We start from the raw sequence: 25,884 nt of genomic DNA on the forward strand, positions 1-25,884 counted from the left end.
ACCGAGTTGCAACTGAGTTGAAACCGTATTTGATGGAATAAACTTCACTTGAGATTTAGAACTGGATTGAGTGCTGCAGACTATCCTACGGAGTTTCAACATTTTCTTGTATAAATAAACTAGGTATATTTCCTCTTGAAATGAATCAAAAATAATTACTACAGTTAACATTAGTCCATTTGCAGTATGTGTGTAAAAAGTGGGTGAGAGCCTTTTACACATGTTAGCTTTCGATCATTGCCCAATGTAAAAACACTGGTGATCAGTCTACAAATGAGCAAATGTGCATTTGTCTGCCAAACGCATCTTTTGTGGGAACAAAACATTAATCCTTTGTTGGCAGTACCATCTACATGTGTAAACAGAGAATGTGCTGCTGACAAACAATCTATTTCTGCGGATGAAGGCTTTTGAATGAGAATTTTTCTGTAAAATTAAGGTTTCCTATGCCATTTATTGGCACTATTTACTGTGTAAAATGACTCTTGGGCTTGATTCATACCACATAATTGCATGCTTTAGAAAGGCACAGTTTGTTTTAGTTACATTACCTTCAAAGCAAACAGCATCGAGATACCTACCATATCATGTTGCAACCTGTTGTGTTCAAGATGTAGCAGATGACAAAACATGATCCATTAGTACCTTCACATTTTTTAATAGTAGAAAACAGCTGCCTTACTTAAATCGACTCTGTACCCCTAATCTGCCCCCCCCCCACTAAACCACTTGTACCTTCGGATAGCTGCTTTTAATCAAAGATCTGTCCTGGGGTCCATTCGGCAGGTGATGCACTTATTGTCCTAAAAAAACAACTTTTATACTGGCAGCCCTGTGCCAAATGGCCGTGGCCTAGATTGTGTATGCATTAGGCTGGCACACCCTTTTTGTCACTTCTCCCCGCCCTCCTCATCATTAGGAATGCTCCAGGAAGATTTTCTACTATTCATCACCTGTGTCAGCACAGCACATGGGCTGGATCACTAAGGCACCTGTGCAATGTTCAGACAGAAGAAAATGTTCTAAGGGCATTCCTAATGATGAAGAGGGTGGGAAGGAGGGACGGAGGGGTGGTGCAAAGTTAGGACACAGATATTCTAGGCCACGGCCGTTCGACTTAGGGCTGCAAGTTTTTTTTTTTTACAATAACTGCATCACCTGCCGAACGGACCCCAGAACAGATCTTGGATTAAAAGCAGCTATCCAAAGGTACAAGTGGTTTGGGAAGGACAGATTGTGGGTACAGAGTCGCTTTAAGTTAACATTCTGTAGTTTTTTTATGCATGCACTTCTAATGGTAGCTTTTTTTTTTTTTCAAATTAAAAAAAAAAAATCATATTTTAACTGAATGTAAAAAGTTATGGGCCTTACTCTACTATATACTTATTAACTTTTCTCTTTGTAACATTGTGTTCTGTCAATAATTTTTTCTGCAGTGCCAAAAAGTACCAGCCCCGGAAGTATACATACAATTTTTTTTTATACAATTTATTGCTTAACATACCCTCATCTATGAATAGCCCAGGGTAAGTTGTAAAAAATTCATAGTGTACGCTGTCTCCAATATCTCGGTCAGTTGCTTGTAGTTTAAGTACAACTGTTCCGGGAGGAAGATTTTCAGGTATGTCAATAGATTTATTTGGTAAATTTCTATAATAAACAAAAATTATTTGTTAATATCCTTTTTTTATGCTTTTTATTCGTATAGCGCACACAGATTTCACAGCACTTTACATAGTTTTGCCAATTATTGCTCCCTGTCCCCATTAGGGCTCACAATCTAAATCCACCTATCTGTATGTTTTGGGTGTGGGAGGAAACCGGAGTACCCAGAGCAAACCCACTCAAACACGGAGAGAACATACAAACTCTTTGCAGTCCTTGGTGGGATTTAAAACCAGGACCCCAGCGCTGCAAGGCTACAGTGCTAACCACTGAGCCACCATGTTGTATAATGCATTATCCTCTCTAAATCCAAACTGCAGGTGGCTTGGGGCAGCACAGTGAAAAATACACACAACTTTTTCAAGCATGCTTGAGAAAGAGTTATTACCCTTGAAACGTCACATGGTGTGAACTTGGACGATCCATCAAGAAACTAGTCTGATGTGAGCTCTGAGTGAGCCTGGACTATTGACTTTTCTTCCTCGTTCACATTACATGCAACGTGGTGAAGTGTATTTTGATGTAAGACTGTTTATATTATTCCATATAAATTGCATTAAAAAGGAAACATTAACTTTTCCCAGAAAACCCCTTTAATGCTTTAATTCCATTATCCAGAAATCTGCAACATGCAAATTTCAAGTAAAGTAGTGCAGAAGTATACATACATATGCATTATTCATGACTGCTTACCGGTCTATTATACAGTTGTAGAAACTGCCAAATTTATAAGCAGTATGCTACGCTGTTTCCCTATGCAGTTGATCAAGTGTACAGGCTGAGCCAGATGACAAAATGCAAACCAGTTCCCATGACTGTACTCTTAGCACAATAAACAAACTTGCATCCAGCAAGATATGTACAGTTAGTGCAGTTGCATTCCTTTGTTCAAGTTCCCTAGAAGCTGCATCACTGTGGCTCACAGGCAGGAGAGGCGAGCCAGAAGATAAAGTTACCTGCTCCATGCCTTAATTAGGTGAGCACAGCAGGGGACATTTAGTATAGGGACACAGCACAGCAGGGGTCATTTAGTATAGGGGCACAGCACAGCAGGTGACATTGTTACTATGGGGCATAGCAGGGCAGGGGGCATTAGTACTTTATGTGAGGGGGAACAGCAGAGGCCATTATTACTATATGGAGGTGCAAATCAAGGAGCATTATTACTATATGGGGGTCAATAGCAGGGGGCATTATTACTATATGGAGGGCACAGCAGGCGGCATTATTACTATATGGAGGGCACAGCAGGGGGTATTATTACTATATGGAGGTCAGAGAAGGGGATATTATTACTATATGAAGGACACAACAGTAGGCCTTATTACTATTAGGAGGGCACATAAGATGGGCACTATTACTATTTTTGGGGGTCACTACTATTCTATATTACTACTATATGGGCAATCGTACATAGAGGGGGGTAACCCAAATACCCAAACATATTTTTTTGCACAGGGGCCCTATGCACTCAGTGTCTGCCCCTGCAGTACAGTACCATACAGTATGTAGTGTAGAGTAAAAGATAGAAATACTGCACAGTATTATGTACCTTCCTATACTCCAGCAAGTAAGTGTGCCAGGTAGCACTGTTGAGCTAGTTTTACCATGATCTAGTTGGCAGGTGCCACATCTGTACAAGCATGACTAGGCCATAAAGGTGGGCAACTGTAGGGATGTGATTATGTTATTTTACTGTCTTTATTTTAACCGTAATGGAAACTATTGCACTTACTGATAAACAGGCTCTTCATCATTTTCATTTTGGAGACTGAGTGTGATTAAGCCATTGCAGAACATTGGATTTGGCTTAACATTTCTCACCTTGATGGATATCACAAATTTCTATAATTGTCCAAAAAATTTTGATTAATAAAATATTAATTCATATTTCCGTCCAGATATATGTAAGCATGTAATTAAACATTCCATATAGGCCTTAAAGTGTCACTGTCACCTCCTTTTTTGGAACCAGGCCATTGGAACAGGCTGGCCGAAAGGTCTAGACCCCACCCCCTTTACATCGGTCAACCAATAGGCGTCGAGGGGGCGGGGCCAAAAATTGTGGGCGGGGCTAAGTTGCGCTAATGCCGCGAGGCCACACCCACTCAATACAATCTGCAGTTGATAAAAGGACACTTTTTACTTGAACAAACACCATGACGTATGATATGAAATAAGGTTTGAAAAACGCTAAATTTACACTTTACACCTGTGTAGAGATGTCAGAATGCACAAAAGGGGGTGACGGTGTCACTTTAAGCACATGGTAGGGAATCTGAGTAATGACCTTTCCCTACCTATATTGATGTTTACTTTTCAGATTATTAAAATATCAGTCAAAAATAAAATACATCTGTATGCATCCATATGAAACCTGAAGCATTTAGAGATACAGTAAGGCTATTACACCTCTATACATTTCTGTATCACACATGCATAAGGCATTTAAATGGGGATAAAACATTTTTGCTATAAAACTTAAAAAAAGATGCAGCCAGTGATTGACTGATCAGGGCAGCTCTGTGGGAATTATGTTCCAAAGGAACAAGGAATAAATGGTGGTAAGCAGGGACTGGAGGCTTCTGAATAGCAGTTTTGCGGGATTGGGGGAGGTTAGAGCCTCTTTGATTTTTATTCAAGCCCAAGCTGACCGTTGTATTTTAATGTCTTTTAAAATGTTGAAAGACAAACGAGGAGCATAGCAGAAATCTGCTGCCATTGCCCTGTGTAATAGGAGCGGCGACAGCAGACGACCGCTATCTCCTATGGGCTCCCCAGACAATACAAAGATCGTCCAGGGAGCCCCCCCACCTGCACTTACCCGCTTTCTGTCAGTGCGTGTAATAGCGCCGGCAGCAAGCAGGGAACGAGGAGCAAGCGAGCACTGACCTGACAGGTTGGCGCTTGATTGCTCCTGGACATTGCCCCGTGTAATAGGGGCTTAACAGTGACTTTTTGGAGATGTAGCCAGGAGTAACATGTCAGCCATAAAACCTTTTAAACTTCTGCTAGACTGGAAAAAAAAATCTGCTGCCATGTTAGTTCTCAGAAACTAATGATAAACTGTTATTTTGTTAACAACTATGAGGAATAACTAAGTGACAGTTTACCATCAGTAGAAAAAAATATCAAAATATAAAAATATATATAAATAATAATAGTAGAGTGTTGCCAACAGGTGAAGATTGTAATGTACATTTACATGGATAAACATGATAAAATAAACATCTGACAAATGGCAACACTGCCAATGTATAAAAGAGCTTTGGCAATCAATCAAACAAACAAACAAACAAACAAACACAGAAACAGGTACTCGGGTAACACAACTAAGAAGATGGTGGAGAAGACTAGCCAATCAGGGAAATGGGAAATGAACAATTTTATTCTCAACATACACCAGTTTTAAAAGTGTTTCCATTGAAACACTGCACTATACCTTTGGGTCGGATTCATAGTCCAGATGCTTGTCAGTTGTAGAAATGATGCCAGTATCAGAATTCAATACAAAGAAGGTATCAGACTGAAGTGAAGAATGAGTGACTTCAAACTGTGACAAAAATATGAGATGCCAATAACTTGAGAATATAAAAGATGTGTTTTTTTTCCCATATTACCACAAAACTACCACTAGGATTACACTGCTAGCCTGTTACACTTGTAAAACTAGTAGGCCAATTTTAAATTGGCTTAAAATATCTGTGACTATATTTTGGCACATTCTGGACTATATTGGCAAGCATGTAGCATTTCAAGCAAAACCTCCATTAAGGCGAAGCTTTGCCTAGCCAGTTTGGTTGAATGAGGTATGAAGATTGTCTAAAACACACACACTAGATGTGTTCTATTTGAGAGTGCAACAAGATGTGCTAAATTTTGGGGAATTTCATGCCAAAGTTGAGCAGTTAGATAAATATGCCCCAATATTTTTACTTTTGTCAATATCTCCTGCCAGTCAATACATTACATTTCCTCTTAGTCTTGTCTGTAATATTAGTCTAAAATTCAGAATGAATCCAAAGGGAATGTATTTTTTTTTTTACCGACAAGAGCTAGTTACTGAAACATGTTAGTTTTTTTTTATCTGCTTCTATTTTCTGTTTGTAATTTTAATTTATAACACTATTATGAGTTTGCCTAAGCTATTTTAACAGCCTTTAGAAATATGCTTTTGATAGGACCTGTCCTATTAAAGAGGATAAGAAAGGATTCTAGGTTCAGTGACCTTTAAAGAGGTCATTGTACAGGGAAGGGAATGTGAGTTGTGAGGAACAGCTATTTTGTATTTTTGTTGTCTATTTACTGGTGTCACCTTTTATTGTACTCCTGTCTGTGTACATAAGGAGGGCACTACTGGAAAATTATCTTTACAAAACAACGCAGTTGTCTCCTCATTCTTACAACTGGTATGGGTCTGAACTGGACTTATGAAAACTTTTCACGTGTCTCTATGACATGTCAAAAGTTTTTTTTTAAACAACAGTGACACTTTAGGACACAACCAGAGACATTGATCGCTCTTGCCTGTAGATATTTGGACCACTGTTTTGTTACTAATATTTTTCTGATATTAATCTTTGGGGATTTTAAATTAGTAATTGTGATGGTTCAATGGCTGTTAGTGTTTCTTTACAGCAATGTGGTTTTAGCTTAGTAATGGAAACATCTGCATGAGTTTGTATGTACTGCTTTGTGCATGGTTTCCACCCATATACTTGCCACTCTTACATCTCTGTGAAAAATATTAACACCATATCAGCAACAGGAAATGAATATTATAAATTACAATAATACACATTTTTAAGGGGACTCTGTCACCTCCAAAATACCTGCTAAGCTTAACCCTTTGAGGACCAGGCCCAAAATGACCCAGTGGACCGCGCAAATTTTGATCTTAGTGCTTTCGTTTTTCCCTCCTCCCCTTCTAAGAGCTCTAGCACTCTCAGTTTTCTATCTACAAGCCATGTAAGTGTTGTTTTTTACAGGAATAGTTGTACTTTGTAATGGCGTCATTCATTTTACCATAACATGTATGATGGAATTCCAAATATATTATTTATGAAGATATAAATAGGTGAAATCGTAAATAAGAATGCAAAATGGTAACGTTTGGGGGGTTCCTGTGTCTACGTAATGCACTATATGGTAACAGCGACATGACACTATTATTCTATAGGTCAGTCCGAACACAACCATATGCAGGTTGCACAGATTCTCTAATGTTATATATGTATTTTTTTTATGAAATCCTTTTTTTGGCAATTAAATATTAATAAAATGGGCCTATTGTGACGCTTATAACGGTTTTATTTTTTCACCTACGGGGCTGTATGGGGTGTAATTTTTTCCGCCATGATCTCTAGTTTTTATTAATACCATATTTGTGAAGATCGGACGTTTTGATCACTTTTTATTGATTTTTTTTAATATATAATGTAACATAAAATCGGTAATCCGCGCACTTTTTCCCCTCTTTTCTTGTACGCCCTTTACCGGTCGCAATGACGCTTGTTATATTTTAATAGATCGGACAATTACGCACGCTACGGTATATTATATGTTTATCTATTTATTAATTTTTATATGTTTTATTTATATAATGGGAAAGGGGGGTGACTTTTATTCGGGGAGGGGTTTTGGGGTAGTGTGTTAGTGTTTTGAACTTTTTTTTTTTTACACTTTTGAAGTCCCTTTGGGGGACTTCTACATACAGTACTTTGATTTCTACACTGATGAATGCTATGCCATAGGCATAGCATTGATCAGTGTTATCGGCGATGTGCTCATTGAGCCTGACTGTGCAGGCTCAGTGTAGCAGATCGCCGATCGGACCGCACGGAGGCAGGTAAGAGACCTCCGGCGGTCGTTTCAACGATCGGGACCCCCCCTGTCACTTACACTTAAATGCCGCAGTCGCGCCGCGATCGCTGCGTTTAAGGGGTTAGTGACACGCGGCAGCGTGTCATTACCGGTGAGGTCCCGGCTGCTGATTGCAGCCGGCCCCCACCTGCTATGAAGCGCGCTCCGCTCCGGAGCGCGCTTCATAGCGGGAAAAACACCCAGGACGTAAGGTTACGTCATGGGTCGTCTGGGGACAGACTTCCATGACGTAACCCTACATCCAGGGTCGTCTAGGGGTTAAAGAGTCACAGTCGTATTTTTTTTTTTCAGAAATCAATAGTCCAGGCGATTTTAAGAAACCTTGTAATTGGGTTTATTAGCCAAATATGCCATTATCTGCATGTAAAAAGCCTTTTCCCAGGTCCCCCCCCTCCCTCCTCTTTTCCATCCACTGCAAAAAATCAGAAAATTGTGACTTGTTGCATCAGATGTACCCAGTCTGTTCTAGGGAGAGAGGAGGGGGGAGAAGGGAGTTAGCTGACAGCAGAAAGCAGATAACAGAGGATTACAGGCACAGAGCTGGGTGAACGCTGTAATCAGAGCTCAGAGAGGTCAGTGCTGACTGTCAGAGGACATAAAGGGCGATGTATTTGTAGATTAACTCTTTGTTGTCCTGTTTTGGTCTTTTATTTAGCTCTCTCCATAGGAGAACAAGGAAGATGGGGGAGAGCTTCAAACTGCTTTTTCATGATAAAAATGCATTTTTCAGCTAATAAACCTAATTACAAAGTTTCTTAAAATCGCCTGTACTATTGATTTCTGCAAAAAAATAAAATAATTCACGACAGTGACACTTTAAGTTATCAGTAGATTATACATCATAGAGTATAGAACGTTGATTCTATATCTGCAATTTTATCTTTCTATGTTCTTGCATTCCTTTGCTATAAGCCACAAATGAAGAAGTCTAAGTAGTCCTCTTCATTATATTCTTCAGCTAAGTAGTCCTCTCTATGCATTAACATGCCCAGTTTGTAGGCTTACAGCGGTGAAATACAAAGGAGTAGAAAGCTACAAATTACAGATTTGGAATCAGCATCTCTTATCCTACTTACAGATGGCTTTAGTTTTCGGTTTTCAGGAAGATGGGTTAAGGGTGACAGAGTCCCTTTAACCACATTTTCCTTTTAACAATGTATTTTAAAAACGTACTGTCACATCATCTCCTTCATCTGGATCTTCCGCAAGAACAGTGTAAAGTTTTGTCAATACAGGGAATGTTTCAGGGACTGCTAAAGTAATTCCTGGTAGAGAAAAAATATTATTTAACGTCATTTCATTAGTATCAGCATTTTTGTTATATAAATAAATATATAAATGACCTTATGAGAACTATTCTTTTACATTTTGACAATTGCATCTATGTATAAACTATATTACTGCTATCCTATCTACACATTTAAATGGAGTTAGCTTATACCAAGTCAAGTGATTTTTTTGACCACGTGATTCAAGGATTTCTCATAAAGAATGTGAAAAAATGCCACAAAAACACACAAAAAATGCTATGCACCTACATTTCAAGCAAGAAGAAAAAACAATGGGAGCATGTGGGAGAAAAATGTCACTAACTGGATGAAAATATCATACCTAGAGCATTATGCATTTTAAGAAACGGCATCTAATCAGTAAGACACATCCCAAGTCAGGAGAAATACCGCATATAGAATTATAAGTATAGAATTATATTTATCTATGTTAATATTTAGCTAACATAATTTTAGCCCAAATATGCACTACATTTTTGTACATTTTTTTTTCTGGAATAACTCTTACCTGTCCCAGTAGAAAATGCAGGGTCACATTCTGGTGGCTCATCCACATTCTGTATAATAACATGGATGGGATAGTAGGCTGTGTGATAACCATCAGTAGCAGAAATAACTAAGGAATATGCTTTGTGGTTATCAGGATTGTCATAGTCCAGTGGTTGAAGCAATGTTAGTGCACCAGTAACTGTAATAAAAATGCTCATTAGTCAAGGGTGTTGGAACATGGAAGATATGAAAGAATATGAAACAACCGAGTGTTTTGGAATCTGTTTAAAGTAGTAACTAATGTTTTACAATAAATGGGGAATACCTGGGTTTATATTAAACAAGGATGTTGACCCTGGAAAGCCATATGTGATTTCATCTGCAGCATCTCTATCTGTTGCCTCAAAAACTTCCAAGATAGATCCAGTGAGTGTATTTTCAGGGACATAAATTGTGTCATTTTCAATTTTACTATAGAGGAAAATTAAAGAAAAAAAAAACAGCTTGTAGATTATTGGTATTACTACTTTTTGTTGGTTGTATCAACTCAAGGATGTGATATAATCATCAATGGCCATTTTAAGGCCACATTCAGACGCTGTAAGACAGTGGCCGTTCTGTGACATAGTCGTTTCACAGAAAGGCCACTGTCTGTGAAGTTCACCCTGGGCCTCTACTGCAGTACCGGATGGATAAACATAACTTTTGGGGTGCCCACATTCCAATTAATCATAGCAGACAATGTAAAATATGGCCAAAGCCGTACTTTACATTGTCTGCACAGTCAATTTTGTGCAGCCGCTATTCAATGAAAATTGACATGTCAATTTTCTGTGCGGCCACATGGAATTCCAGCCGGAGTGTATTCGGTGTGTATATGGACATTTATGGACTTTTTGTAACAAGATTTTAACAAGACTTCTAATAAATGGAAATGGAATGTGCTGACTTCCACAAGTTTTTCCATAGGAAAATCCCGGCCGGGATTCCATAGGAAAAATGTAAATTCACCTTTTCAATTAATAACGGCAATCTGCAACAATGGCCGTTATTTATTGGGAATATACAGCATGTGAACGAGGCCTAAGAAACCACAAAATCTCTTTCCTTACCTTTCCTTTTGGCTTGACAAATCCCCAAAGGGGTAATGCAAGATGACTAGCTTTAAAAGTATACCTGACTTTATGATACTTGCAGGCTGTGTTTTTTTTTATGTGTGTTTATACAGTAAGTGGTTACCAAATAGTTGCTATGTAAGCTACAGGGAGTCACAGAGTTTTCTATCATGTCATAATAATAGGTATGGTTATACACATCGGTTGGTGGTTTGCAAACTGAAGTAGCATCTATGAGTAACTTTACAGTTCGTTTCAAGTGTCCATGAACTGCAAAATAAAGAATGGAAATGTGTTTGCAGAAAAGGACCCATTGTTTAAAAAATGTTTTTATGCTAAAAACACATTTTTAACACTTTGAGGACCAGGCCCAAAATGACCCAGTGGACCGTGCAAATTTTGATCTTAGTGTTTCCGTTTTTCCCTCCTCCCCTTCTAAGAGCTCTAGAACTTTCAGTTTTTTATCTACAAGGCCATGTAAGGGCTTATTTGTTACATGAATAGTTGTACTGTGTAATGGCGTCATTCATTTTACCATAACATGTATTATGGAATTCCAAATATATTATTTATGAAGATATAAATAGGTGAAATCGCAAAAAAGAATGCAATATGGTAACGTTTGGGGGGTTCCTGTGTCTACGTAATGCACTATATGGTAAAAGCGACATGATACAATTATTCTATAGGTCAGTCCGAACACAACCACATGCAGGTTACACAGATTCTCTAATGTTATATATATTTTTTTAAATGAAATCCTTTTTTTTGGCAATTAATTATAAATAAAATGGGACTATTGGGGCGCTTATAACGGTTTTATTTTTTCACCTACAGGGCTGTATGGGGAGTCATTTTTTCCGGCATGATCTCTAGTTTTTATTAATACCATATTTGTGAAGATCGGACGTTTTGATCACTTTTTATTAATTTTTTTTTATATATAATGTAACATAAAATCGGTAATCCGCGCACTTTTTTCCCTCTTTTCGTGTACGCCGTTCGCCATTCGCAATGACGCTTGTTATATTTTAATAGATCGGACAATTACGCACGCTACGGTATATTATATGTTTATTTGTTTATTTATTTTTATATGTTTTATTTATATAATGGGAAAGGGGGGTGATTTCAACTTTTATTGGGGGAGGGGTTTTGGGGTAGTGTGTTAGTGTTTTTAACTTTTTTTTTTTACACATTTGAAGTCCCTTTGGGGGACTTTTACATACATTAGTTTGATTTTTACACTGACCATTGCTATGCCATAGGCATAGCATTGATCAGTGTTATCTGCGATCTGCTCATTGAGCCTGCCTGTGCAGGCTCAGTGTAGCAGATCGCCGATCGGACCGTGCGGAGGCAGGTGAGAGAGCTCCGGCGGTCCGTTTTACCGATCGGTAAGTGACAGGGGACTCCCCCTGTCACTTACACTTAAACGGCGTTTAAGGAGTTAATGACACGCGGCAGCGCGATCGCTGCAGCGTGTCATTACCGGTGAGGTCCCGGCTGCTGATTGCAGCCGGCCCCCACCTGCTATGAAGCGCGCTCAGCTCCGGAGCACGCTTCATAGCGGGAGAAACACCCAGGGCGTACAGTTACGCCCTAGGTCGTCTGGGGACAGACTTCCATGGTGTAACTATACGCCCTGGGTCGTCTAGGGGTTAAACAATTTTTGTTGACACTTTTTCTAATTTTCCCTTTTTCATATCTATTTTATATTTTAAAAAATCCTAAAATCTTGCAGTTTTCATTCTTAGCAATATAACTAAAGCTTAAATTCCTGTTGTATCAGTATTGATAAGAGTAGGCTTAAAGTGGCATGGTTCTCCTGAAAAGCTGATCGGAAGGGGTTCCAGGAGTCAGCACCCCCCTCTTGGCAGTTAATGTCAATCAATCATTTCAGCCACAAAAGTCTTTTAAAGGGGTGTTCCAGCTTAAAACTAACTTGGATATGGGACAAGTAAGGATAGAGGATAGGTAAGAAATTGCAGGTACTACATGGGACCAATGGTTCTATTCATTCTCTCTTGAGCTGCTAGACAGAGCGCAGTACAGCACTCAGCTCTTTCCGACAGCTCCAGAGCGAAATAAGCCGTGAGTCACATGCCATACCCATGGCTTTATTCAAAACTAAACAGTTGGGGGTCGATATGGAGATCGTCGGGAAGTGCGGAGGTTGGACACTCTGCAATCTCTTTCTTGTCTCGCATCCTGTGATTTTGGCTACAAATACTGACCAAAATATTATGCGTGAACATAACCTTAGTGTGGATCGTATGCACTCTCACTTACTTTGAGGACCTCTATTTAAAATATATACTGTATATATCAAAATGAAATGTGTTTATAGATATCTCTACTGCCAAGTGATGTCTCAGCGTTTTGTATTTTATGTCCAGGCGAATTCCATCACATCAGTGCTGGTATGCTACATTTGCTGATGTATGCATTGAAGTCCAGTTAAGATTCCCAAAAACATGTCATCTACATTGTTTGTGAGAGTCATTGTCAGGGGCATAGCTAAGATTCATAGGGGCCCCATAGCAAGAACCTGTAAAGGGCATCATGAATCCTGTGCGCCCCCCCCCCCCCAATAACCTAGCTTACCCCCCCGCAGGGTTCCATTCCCCCAGGTCCCTGGCGCATGAGTGATGTCAATGGCAGGCCAGGGAGCTGGGAGAATGGAACACAGAGGGACTTCATCAGGTCTCATGAGTATATATATAGTTGGGAGTCTCTTGTGGCTGGAGGTGCAATTCTGCCCCTGGCCACAAGAGAGACTGGCAGGGCAAGGAGCCCTGCCAGTGGGTGCTGTGAGCTGTACCTACCATGAAGACAAACCACATCTTGCCGGGGGAGGGGGGGATGGGGGGGATGGGGGCCTCCTTTGCTTCATGGGTGCCTTTTAAGAAAAATGAACTTACACAAATACTGGAAGTTCATCATTTATGTCTTCAATGTAGATAACGAGGCCTCCTTCACAGGAAAGACCACTTGGATCTGTTGCTGAAAGTAAGAGCCTAAACTCCTTAGGGAAAAAGGGAATAATAGTCAAAACAATAACACCAATAACACTTATACAATAGCAATATGAAGAAAGAAAATTGTCAAGAGACAATAATACTGTAAGGATAGCTTCACACGTATCGTATTGCAGCGGATTTTCTGCTGCGGATCCAAAGCAGATTCACAGTAGATCTGGCTAAATAAACACAGCATCAAATCTGCACAGATCCGCAGCAGATTTGACAGTGCGCATTTAATGTGCTGTGTTCATTCATTTAGTCAAATCTGCTGCAATACGATACATGTGAAGCTACCCTTAACTTTCTAAACATACATAAAATGCAATGCAGTTTTTTTTTTTTTAATTTTGTGTAAAATTTACCCAATTCTTCATGTTTCTGTGGTCCAAAATGTCTTAACATCTCAGAAATCTATAGCAACACTGTAATTTTAATAATAAAAGGTAAACTGTAAGCTGGGAAAGATGTCCCTAACTGGCAGCATGGCTACAAAGTTATGTCGGCAGTGAGATTATCCATATATTATTGTAGCTGGCTGAGACTGCAATTACCAAAAAATAAATAAATAAAGATGTTTACTGCCAATCTGAAGTATCAGGTGTGGCCAAAGGGCTTCCATGCCTTCCTTTTCTCTGGTCACACATCTATGACAGGTTTAGAAAATCTCACTGCTTACATAGCCATGTAGCTGTGCAAGCAGTTTAGGACATTTTTTTGTAGCTAACATTTTCCCTACAATCTTTAGTAGTCTTTTATAAACTTTCAGGAGACTTAAGTATATAATATGTTGTCAATTTTTTATTAGTGGTTATTTTCTACTGTTACATCGTATTTTGTCTGTGCCTATTAACTAAATGTTACCTCATATCCTGCATCGAAATCCAGAGGTTCTGATGTATTTTGGAAAATAAATCCAATTCTTTTATCTACATCAAAAAAGAATCCATTTTGAGTTGGACCTGATGTTTGGGACTGAAGAGCAAACTGTAATTGAAGAAATGCAGAAAGTTTGATACTAAGAAACAGAATAACCAGTTCATAATTGCTTAGTAGGTGTCAAATCTGTCCATAGTCTCATATACACACTGAACCATCTACGCAGCAATCCCGTGCAGATAATTTATTTCCCATTGGATTTCTACTCCAAGCTAAAACATAATTCAGTCTTGGAAATAATTCAGTCTTGGATATTGAATCATGAAGGACAATATGTCAGATGCAATAATGGGGTATGGGTTATATGAGACCGTTCATCTTTTGCTACTGTTTACAATTTGCTACCTCTTACCTATCAGTATTTTTATGCCACTTGTCTAGCACACTGCGAACCCTTACTTCAAAGGTTTATCTCTGCAAATATCTTGTTCTCTATAGCAATCTGGGTTCAGATTGATTGCTATTGAGTTTATATTCACACATTGTAAAAATAAGAGCAAAAAAAGGCTGATAAGATGTCTGATAATAGTGATCAGGATAATATATTATATAATACAGGAGGTTATTTGCCATTATTCTTAAGGTGTGTTTACACGTAACGATTATCGTGCAAATTTGACGATTAACAATCGAATTCGAACAATAATCGTACGTGTAAACGCAGTGAACGATCAAACAACGATTGGTGCAATGATTGGCTGAAGAGGGGAGCCGGGAATTTCAAACAGCTCCTCTTCAGCCAATCAGTGCTGCCGTGCATTGATTGGCTGAAGAGGGGGGGCGGGAATTTCAAACAGCTCCTCTTCAGCCAATCAGTGCTGCCATGCATTAATTGGCTGAAGAGGGGAGCCGAGAATTTCAAACAGCTCCTCTTCAGCCAATCAGTGCACCTCTTCAGCACTGATTGGCCGAAGAGGAGCTGTTTGAAATTTCCGGCTTCCCTCTTCAGCCAATCAATGCACGGCAGCACTGATTGGCTGAAGAGGAGCTGTTTGAAATTCCCGGCTTCCCTCTTCAGCCAATCAATGCACGGCAGCACTGATTGGCTGAAGAGAAGCTGTTTGATATTCCCGGCTTCCCTCTTCAGCCAATCAATGCACGGCAGCACTGATTGGCTGAAGAGGAGCTGTTTGAAATTCCCGGCTTCCCTCTTCAGCCAATCAACGCACGGCAGCACTAATTGGCTGAAGAGGAGCTGTTTGAAATTCCCGGCTTCCCTCTTCAGCCAATCAATGCACGGCAGCACTGATTGGCTGAAGAGGAGCTGTTTAAAATTCCCGGCTCCCCTCTTCAGCCAATCAATGCACGGCAGCACTGATTGGCTGAAGAGGAGCTGTTTGAAATTCCCGGCTTCCCTCTTCAGTCAATCAATGCACGGCAGCACAGATTGGCTGAAGAGGAGCTGTTTGAAATTCCCGGCTCCCCTCTTCAGCCAATCAATACACTGAAGAGGGGAGCCGGGAATTTGGAACACCCGCTACGCCGAGCAGGTAAGGTATGCTCGTGGCCGGGGTGGCCGGGGCGGCCGGGGCGATCGGGGTGGTGATCGGAGCGGCGGGGGTGGTGATCAGAGTGGCGGGAGTGGCAATCGGAGCGGCGGAGGTGGCGATCGGGCCGACGGGGGTGGCGATCGAGCCACCGGGGGGGGGGCTGTAGGATGCGTGGCCGGGCTGCGGAGGAGTAGGGGCCGGGCTGCAGGTGGGCCGGGCCGCGGGCAAGCGATCTTAAAACGATTGCAAAACAATTTTTCCGTACGATATATCGTTCTGTCTAAATGCTGAAAAAAAAAAAACGTTACTCCAACATCGTTAATCGTACGATCGGGCTAATTATCGTTCCGTGTAAACGTAGCTTTACATTGTGTGAACATAGCCTTATATAATGTCATTCTAAAAGCAAATGTACAGATGTGTCATTTTTTAAAAGGGTGGCCACAGATTCAGGGAACCTAACAAACCAGGCCTGCTCCCCTATCACAGCCTATTCCATGACTGCCAGGTCTCTGGCGTAGTCCTCTTCTAATATTCCATGCAGAAAGGGGACGCCTGCTCAGAAGCTGTTCCCATTCTCTTCAACTGCTGAGTGGTCACTTCCTGTCAGCACGGGATGTCAGCAGCACTAATAATACTGCGCAGAAATGGGCAATCGTGAAACCTATTTGCTTCAAAAATCTGTGATACTTGATTAGTACCACCGTTTAAAACTGCCTGAGCCCCTATAAAAAATCTTGTACATTCTTAGATTATGTTCACACAACGTCCAAAAGAGAGAAAGGGTGTCCACTTTTTCTATTTAAAAAGATGCCCGTTATTGCTGCCATTTAACTGACTGCAATGTAATGCATTGAAGTCAATGTAATGCACACAGTGTATATAAAATGTATAATAATGATCTTGTCAATTATTTTCAGACATTGTTTGCAACCACTGGACATCATTTTTGGTTGTTTACACACAGTTTTTCTTTTTTCACAACATGTGCAACATTATTCTTGCTTTCAAGCATGACTTTTCAAATGTTTCAGAAGCTAGACTTAATTCAATTTGAATTTCTGTTTTTTAATGTTTAAAACTTTATAAAAGTGTATGAAAATCTCACACAAAAGCAAACAGCAGTCTCATATGACTACCTCATACTATGTGTACAACTAATGGTGCTTTTACACTGACAGACTTTTGAAGCCAAAGCCAGGAATGCATTTGAAAAGAGGAGAAATCCCAGCCTGTCCTTTATGACCTGTTCTCTGTTTATAGTCTTTTCCTGACTTTGGCTTAATAAATCTGTCAGATAAATCTCTCTGTGAAAAGGCACCCTTAAAGTTATTCTTACCATCAGGTTATCACCATCCTCATCTACTGCTGGTACACTATAAATAGATGTATACATTGGGGAATTCTCCTTGATTGTTCTGCTTACTAAAAAAAAGTGGAATAAAAAAAAAACATAAAAATAATATAATTTCTTGACAAAAGTTCTCAGAAATTACACAGAAACCATTCACACTCTGTGAAAAGACCACACATGGGGGGACATTTATGAAGACCGGCGTACTTTTAGGGCCCGCCCTCATTTACCCCACCAAATTCACTAAGAGGCACATACCTCTTGGCAAAAGAGGCCTGACTTGTACTTGCCAAATGGTGGCTGCTTAAATCTACAGCTGCTCCAGAGCAGGTGTAAATTTCTGCCATGATTTATGCCTACAAGCTGGCATTAATCATGGTAAATCTGGCACAGAGGAGGCCACGCCATCTCCCCACCTTGCTGTCCCCTTCCCACCTCCATTAGGCTAGTGGGGATTACGGCTGGCACAGGGAAAGTATCTGCGCCTTTTCCATGGCATACACCACTGTAGGAAGTTTCATAAATCTCCCCCTTGATGTAGACAAGTTATTTCTGTCATAAACAAGATATGTACAGCTCACTACAATGATTTATTAAGTCTGGGTCCAAACTGCACAATAAGTTCAAGAAGAAAGTGCTGCATGCAGGCTTGTCAAAATGCAGAGGATTTAGTTTATTTCATTATACAGTAGCAAATTCAAATGTTAAAGGGGTTTTCCATTTCCACATGCGGAGGCCCTAACTTCAAGATTCTTTCATGTAATAATTAGCAACTGTACCACTTGCATATGAAACAAGGAGAAAAAAAGGGACCGGTGTCAGGACTGAGGCCAGTGGAGGATGTATTTGGCCCTTAGAAATTTTTTTACTTCCAAAACAGCTGGTGTTAAAAGGTTATAAAAATTTGAAATGTACTGCTATTTAAAAACGAAAGTCTTCCAGTAGTTATTAGCTGCTGTATCTTGCAGGAAGTGGTGTTTTCTTTCTAGTCTGACACAGTGCTCTCTGCTGCCACCTCTGTCTGTGACAGGAACTGTCCAAAGCAGGAAAGGTTTTCTATGGGCATTTGCTACTGCTTTGACAGTTTTTGTCATGGACAGAGGTGGCAGCAGAGAGCACAGTGGCAGACTGGAAAGAAAGTTCACTTCCTGTAAGGTATACAGTAGCTAATAAGTACTGGAAGATTTGAGACATATAACCTAGAGGTTAGAGGTATAACCAATAGGAAGGAAGAGCAAGATTGTGATCCCTATGTATAGAACTCTAGTGACACCACACCTAGAATACTGTGTCCAGTTCTGGAAACCTCAACTACAAAAAGAGATTGATTTAAAAAAAAAAAAAATCGGTCTAAAGTAAGGCTACAAAAATGGTGAATAGTTTCAGTCATGAAACTTAAAAAAAAGGACTTAAAGGGCTTTGTCCATAAATGAACAAATCCCTTCCCAGCCATCTTCAGCCGGTTTTTGGCTGCATGGTGAGGAAGCCTAAAAGAGCAGAGTCAGCTGTCTTATGTAATTTGTGTAACTTCTATAGACAATCACTGAGAGTAGCTCCAAGTGCTACTCTATTTATGCACCTCCTATCGATGTCAATGAGAGGTATGCAAATTACGTAATTTGGCTGTTTTCAGCTTTTCAACCATTTCTAGAGATGGCCGGGAAGACATCTTTTTGATAAATGGGTTAACCACAGATTGGGAAAAAGCCCCTGGGTAATACCATTCTAACACTATCCTGACACCTCCACCCACCTGTAGAAAGTAGTGCCACACACACGGCTCTAGAGACCTCATTAAAAATAGTACTATGGGATCTAATTTCCACAAATGTTCCTAATTGCTGTTGCGAGGGGGAAGGAGGTTAGAAGAGATCACAGACACTGCCTAGGTAATGCCCCTATTCCACGAGTCGTTTGAAGGAGCAAACGAGCGCTATTAGCGTTCGTTTGCTCCTCGTTCCCCGCTCGCTGCCGCCGCTATTCAACGCGGCGTCAGCGAGCGGGTGAGTGCGGGAGGGGCGGCGGGGAGCTGCTGGGGGGGCTGCCCGGGGGATCGCTGATCGTCCAGGCAGCCCATAGGATACAGCAGCGCCTGCTGCCGATGCTCCTATTCAACGGAGCGACGGCAGCAGATCGCTGCTATATCAGTCGCTTGTTTTTCAACATGTTGAAAAACAAGCAACTGCAACGATCAGCCGACATGAACGATGTCGGCTGATCGTTGCACTCTATTCCACGGGACGAATATCGTTCGTAGCGGTCGATATCGGCCGAATACGAACGATATTGCTCCTCTAAACGACCCGTGGAATAGGGCCTTAAGTCTGCATGTGAGAGGTACACTTTGATTATTTGTGATTCATCTACAGTACTTCATGCAGCACTTCAACAAGGCTGCATGTATGAGGAGAGAAATGAATATCACTGCAAAAGGACCTACTCCCCCCAAACCCCCTCCGAGGTTGTTTTTTTGTGTGTGTGTATTACTATTTTCTCTCTCTTTAAATATATACAGGTTTAGTACTTAAGTACATAAAGGAAGTATACAATATACAGATTAGGCTATGTCCACACAATGTCAAAAAAATATAAATAGCGGCAGCCTTTTTTATTGAAAAAGACGTCCATTATTGTTACGATTTAATTGACTTCTATGGAACGCATTGAAGTCAATGGAATGATGGACTTTCATTGCACACTGTGTATATACAATGTATTATAATGACCATGTCAATTATGTTCGGACGTCTTTTGCAAACAGTGGATATAATTTTTTTAGTTGTTCACAAACAGTTTTTCTTTTAGTCCGCCTAAACTAAAATAATTTACCAGCAGCCGTCATTGCACTGACAGGCGGCAAAACATCAAAATAACATCCATCATTTTAAACTTAAAATGACGGACGTCATTTTAAAAGCAGAGGAAATAATGTTGGTGAACATAGCCTTATGTATCAATCAGTATAATATGTAACACCAGGTACTAGATGGCCAAGTATCCCAGCAAAATATCCAATAGCTACAAAATAGGATATGCTTATTCAAACATTATTTATTTAGGTAACAACTTTCAGCATTATATACAATTATGTACAAATGTTAATTCTCCAGAAATGGAAATTCATGCACCATGTCGTGCTGTTCTTTCTCTATGTTGAAACTGTCCCGTACAGTCAAAACCCTTTTCGGTCTGTCAGCTGTAACCAGATCAGTGAACACTACCTGTCAATCAAGTCTAAAGTATGGCAGCGCCAACCAAATCCCCCCTATGTCCAATCTGGGTGTATATTTACTTTAGATTTCATTGACAGGTTGTGTTCACTGATCTGGTTACAGCTGATAGACCGACAAGGGTTTTGACTGTACGGGACAGTTTTGACATAGGGAAAGAACAGCACGACATGATGCCTGAATTTCCATTTCTGGAGAATTAACTTTTGTACATAATTGTATATAATAGTAAAGGTTGTTACCTAAATCATGTTTGATTAAGCATATCATATTTTGTAGTTATTGAACATAGCCTTATACATACTATTGAAGTACACATAGTATTTTTCATGGGATAACCTCTTTATGTTTTTATAGCATGGTAGAAAGGAAAGGAACACTTACCTCTTTTTGCCTGGAAATCAGAATTGCACTTTGGCGGTTCATTAACATTTTCAATAATTACTGTAAATTCAGCGCTGTCTCTACCTAAAAGTCCATCACTGGATACCACTGTAAAGTCATATCTGTTAGGTGTGCTATCTTCAAAATCAAAATCTTTTGTAGCCGTAATTATTCCACTGCCTAAAAAATAAATAAATGAAAGAGAGAAATAAAGAAATAAAGTACATCAAAATCTGCATGTATGGTGAAGCTTGTTGTTAAAAGGATACTCCGCAAGAAAAAATTATTCTAATCATACTGGTTTCAGAAAGTTATACAGTTTTATAAGTTACCGCTGGTTAAAAATGAATTTAATAAATTTCACGTTAAGGATATCCACAACATTTACCATTTTCCCCTCAGGCAAAAGGGTTCTTTTTTTATCAACTGATTTACATTTGTCCTGTTGTGTGTCCTGCAGAAAGTGGAGTTTTCCTTCCAGTCTGACAAGGTGATTCCCCCGCCACCTCTGTCCGTGTTCAGAGCAGTAGCAAAAAAGACTGGAAAGAATATATCACTTCCTGCAGGTCATACAGCACAAGATAACGAAGGCTTGAGGTTTTTTTTTAAATAGAAGCAATTTACAAATTTAAACTACTGCGGAGAACAGTCTGCTGCCTACAACATCCTCCAGCATGACTGATTTAACAGTGGGTCTGTAATGGTGTTGGGAGACTTTTTTTTTAGAAAGAGGTACCCTAACTGACATTGGGTATCTGGATGAGATCCTCAGACCCCTTGTGAGACTATATGCAGGTGCATTGGGCCCTGGGATTCTTCTGACGCATGACAATAAAGGCATTTATGCTATGGACTGGCCCGCCAATTCCCCAGACCCGAATCCCATTAAGCATATCTGGGACATCATGTCTTGTTCCATCCACCAATGCTATGTTGCAGCACAGACTTTTCAGAGGTTGACTGATGCCTAAATCCAGGTCTGGGAGGAGATCCTTCTGCAGAACATCTGCCCCCTCATCAAGAATAGGCATTGAAGTGAAGCCATGCAGGTACATGCAAGCAACACACACTTCTAAGACTCATTTCTTTGTCTTGAGGCATTTCCACTGAAGTTGGATCAGCCTGTAATTTGATTTTCCTCTTTGATTTTGAGTATCATCGTAAATCATTCCAAAGAGCCCTCTACGCCTTCACGCTTTATTCTGCTCCAGGATGTAGAAGCTGGACCTTTACAGCTAGAGGGCACCAGGTCACTTCATAAGTTTAGTCCCGGTGTGAGCAGCAGCTGCTTCCCAAGAACCAAAGCCAGTGTATGGCACCAGGCTAACAGGCTGAGTATATGTGGTTAGCAAGGCAGGTCATTAGCAGGAATCAGAGTAGTACAAGGGATGAGACAGGCAGGTCAGACAATTTGAGTAAGTAATGGGAGAGATAGGCAGTACAGACAATGGTCAGGCAGAAAGCATAATCTGAAGGCATGGCATGGGTCAGGATACTTGGGAATACATCAGAAACAGCAGACAGATACTTTTGATTGGAATGCTAGACTCTAACAATACATAGGCAAGGAAATGGCAGGGGGAGCTAGTTTAAATAGGTGCAGGTAGCTCTGGATTGGCAGATGGCAGTAGCAGATGAAGACAAGCTGCCTTTATAAATCCAGAGAAATTGATCACATGCACACCTTATAGACCAGAGGCACCAATGCAGCAGAGACCAGAGGGAGGAAGAAATCGTCAGAAGACACAAGGACTAGCAGACCTAGGACCTGCACTACACACAGTAGAGCAGTGGACAGGAGCACGGCAGAGAGAAGCATCGCTGGAATTCGAATGGCGCCACAGCGATGACTAACAGAGCCCAGCGGCATTACATCCAGACCTCCATGGGATATTAATTTTGATTTAAATTGATCTTTTTTTTGTTTTAATGTTCTCAACACATTCCACTATGTAATGAATAAAGATTTTACAACTGGAACATTTCAATTACTGAGATCTAGGATGTGGTCTTTTGGTTTTTCCCTTTTTCCTATTTTTTGAGCAGTGTATATTTTTAACATGCACAAAAAAATGTGGCATGCACCTAGCTTAAAATGTACTGGTGTCAAACAAAGTAGGCACTAATATCATGCATAAGTGGCCTAGATAAACCAAATTCGCATAGGTTTACATTCAGTTGTTTTACACAGAATAGCATAGATACACTAATATCACATGTGATACACTGTTCTAAGACATGATTGACTGAGAGATACTAAAATCACACAGGGTGGCTTATTGCACATGATAGTCTGAGATACATGTATTATGCATAATATCTAGAGATATACTACTATCATAAAGGGTAGCTTAGATACATCAGTATCACACAGAATGAAAATTAGACCTAGATAAATGGCCAAAATGGTCCAAAGGTTTGCTTACCTTGGTGGGTACCAACTCTCACACACAGACACCCCTGACACACCACCAAAACACACTGGCAACTTTGATGCATCACTGACACCACCAGAGGTGGATTAAATGTACCCTGGGTCACTGGTTGTCCATCCAACTCCCCCATTTCACCATAGCCTCACAACACCACCCCTCCCCTCCCCATCCACCATGACCCCCCTTCTTCTGCCTGTGGTGCATCAACAATCCATGGCAACTATGGTAGATAACCCCCTGGCTGCTGCCCCCACTATAGTAGATGGCCCCCTGGCTGCTGCCCCACTATTGTGGATGGCCCCCTGCTGCCTCTAGTAGAATAGATGACCCTTTGGCTGCTACCCCCACTATAGTAGATGTGGGATACTGGGTAGGGAGGCCTAGAACTGGAGTGGAATGATGGTCACAAAGGATATTGGAAAGAGGTAGAAATAGAACACTGGTGCATGGCACCAAGCATGCACGTTACTGTTACTTATGTTATATTTCTAATATAAAATAAAACAAAAATGTGTCATTAAGAATAATTCCCATTGTCCAATGCAATGCAATATGTCCAAAACTAACAAAATATATACTTACTTGGGTCAATTGTAAAAGGTACACCTGCTGTGCCAATATGGAATGTTCTTCGACTAGTTGAAAAAGCTCTAACAACTTCTTGATTTTCTGTTCTACCTTCAGGTAACCGAACAGGAGACTCTTTATCAAAGGTCACTGCTGCAATTACTTGTGAGATCCCTGCAAAAGAAATATAATACATTTCTCTGAATTGAAATATTTATGAGGTTAAAGCGAATGTACCATCAGGTACGTTCGCTTTAAGTATTGCCCATGGATAGAACAACCCAGCGTTGCTCTATCCATTGGCAATGTACAGTACCTGATGGTACATTCGCTTTAAACTAAAAATGTATTGTGGTATTTATATACCTAGCACAAACATGTTCACAGAATTTTAGAAAGAGGTAGACTGAATGATTTGTTATCTAAGGCTAATTGTTCTAATGGCCACTTTTCACCTCTGGCATGGCACAGTATATTGCATGATTTTGCACACAAAGCAGTATAGTACTTTTTAATGAGTTTAGTAGTTTTTAAGTCCATTTTGGTGTTGTTGAATTTTCAACACATATTGTACAAGTGAAGACGGACATTTGTTTTGCCGCTTTACTTAAAGTGTTTGTCCCAGGGTCCAAAATAATATTACTACTATTGGTATTGATGATATTACGGCATGTGGTCTCCATTGGTCACTGCGTGCAGGTATGGTTTCACTCCGCATGTCACAGTTGCAATTTAGTAAATTCCACAGGAAAATTGTCCACTGCCTTCAATGAGTAAAAAAGCTGGCATGGAGCAAGAAGCAAACTGCTGGGGAGTCAGGTAGGAATACCATTTTAGAGCCCATTTAAAGCAAAATCCTTCTTAAGCTATGTTCACACAACGTGTCATTTTGAGTCTAAAATAACGGACGTCATTTAGCAGCTTGGCCTCCCCTTAGTGGCATGAACCTCATATTGGAAAGCTGTTAGTCAAAATTTGCAACCAGTGATTGCCTTTACCTAAAATATTAAGAATCCTATATAAGGCTCAAATAGTGCGGTCTATGCGCACCCAAAACTGTCCAACACAAAAACCAAAAGAAAAAACTACGAATGCAAGACCAATGTATATATAAGTACTTATCTTTTATTAGAATATCAAAAAGAAATTATTTCAATTAAAAATACATAACAGGGGGGCTGGAGCTAATACAAATCCCCATGAAAGCGGTGGATTAACTAGGTTCTTATACATAAAGTACTATGTCACAAAGTAGATAACAGTAAAATGGGGAACCTAAATATACACATATATACTGGGCACTGGGTTGGTACTGCATACAATAAATAAATAAATCTCACAGTGAGTACAAAGAAAAAAACACCATCCACAAATAATGAATATTACCCATACATGTCCTTAGTATACGAGTCCACCTCACTATGCACCCGACGCGCACTTCGCGTGTTGCTTTATTAAGAGTAAACGACTAATGGTGTGTTTACACAGACAAAGCCAAAAACAGACGATAAACAGGAAACATGTCATAAGGAAAAGACTGAGATTTCTCCTCTTTTCAAATCCATTTCTGGCTCTGGCTTTAAAAATCTGTCAGATAAATCCATGTGTGTAAACGCACCATAATGGGGAAAAATCATGACCCTTTAAAGATTTTTTTTTATTTTTTTTTTACAGGAAACTAATTGACCAACAATACTGCAATGTCAACCTGCAAAATCTATATGGTTAGTAATCTCTGAAGACTTACCTGCAAATAAGAACAGAGCTGTAGTAATTTCCTTTGAAACCATCATTTCAGTTAGCAGGAAAAGGCATAGGTAATACTTTTAAAGCTGAAGGTCTTGATGAGTATCCCTGTTTCTCCCTTACTCTTTGTGTAGCACACTGCCACTCTTTTCACACTGAGCTAAAGTAAACATATAAGTGTGCTATGTACATGATTATTGATAGATAAGAAAATGTGTACACTTGGCTCATTCTTGTTTACTCTGACGTTGCTATGTTTCTCTAGGCGCGGTGTT

The 25,884-nt window shown here is 40.1% G+C and overlaps 1 protein-coding gene across 1 annotated transcript in view; it reads right to left on the reverse strand.

Moving 5' to 3' along the window:
• Window positions 1-25,653, reverse strand: part of LOC138783252 (cadherin-related family member 4-like) — a 59,272-nt gene extending 33,619 nt beyond the window's left edge. The window contains exons 1-12 of the mRNA XM_069957725.1: window positions 25,611-25,653; window positions 23,879-24,037; window positions 20,862-21,041; window positions 17,233-17,318; window positions 14,329-14,451; window positions 13,366-13,469; window positions 9,652-9,797; window positions 9,346-9,525; window positions 8,722-8,813; window positions 5,108-5,218; window positions 3,401-3,510; window positions 1,505-1,650 (exon numbers count right to left, since the gene is read on the reverse strand). Coding sequence (XP_069813826.1) covers window positions 1,505-1,650; window positions 3,401-3,510; window positions 5,108-5,218; window positions 8,722-8,813; window positions 9,346-9,525; window positions 9,652-9,797; window positions 13,366-13,469; window positions 14,329-14,451; window positions 17,233-17,318; window positions 20,862-21,041; window positions 23,879-24,037; window positions 25,611-25,653 — 1,480 coding nt within the window. The remainder of the gene's footprint in view (window positions 1-1,504; window positions 1,651-3,400; window positions 3,511-5,107; window positions 5,219-8,721; window positions 8,814-9,345; window positions 9,526-9,651; window positions 9,798-13,365; window positions 13,470-14,328; window positions 14,452-17,232; window positions 17,319-20,861; window positions 21,042-23,878; window positions 24,038-25,610) is intronic.
• Window positions 25,654-25,884: the final 231 nt, after the last annotated feature.

This window comes from Dendropsophus ebraccatus, chromosome 1 (genome assembly GCF_027789765.1).
Source record: "Dendropsophus ebraccatus isolate aDenEbr1 chromosome 1, aDenEbr1.pat, whole genome shotgun sequence".
NCBI classification, from domain to species: Eukaryota; Metazoa; Chordata; class Amphibia; order Anura; family Hylidae; genus Dendropsophus; species Dendropsophus ebraccatus.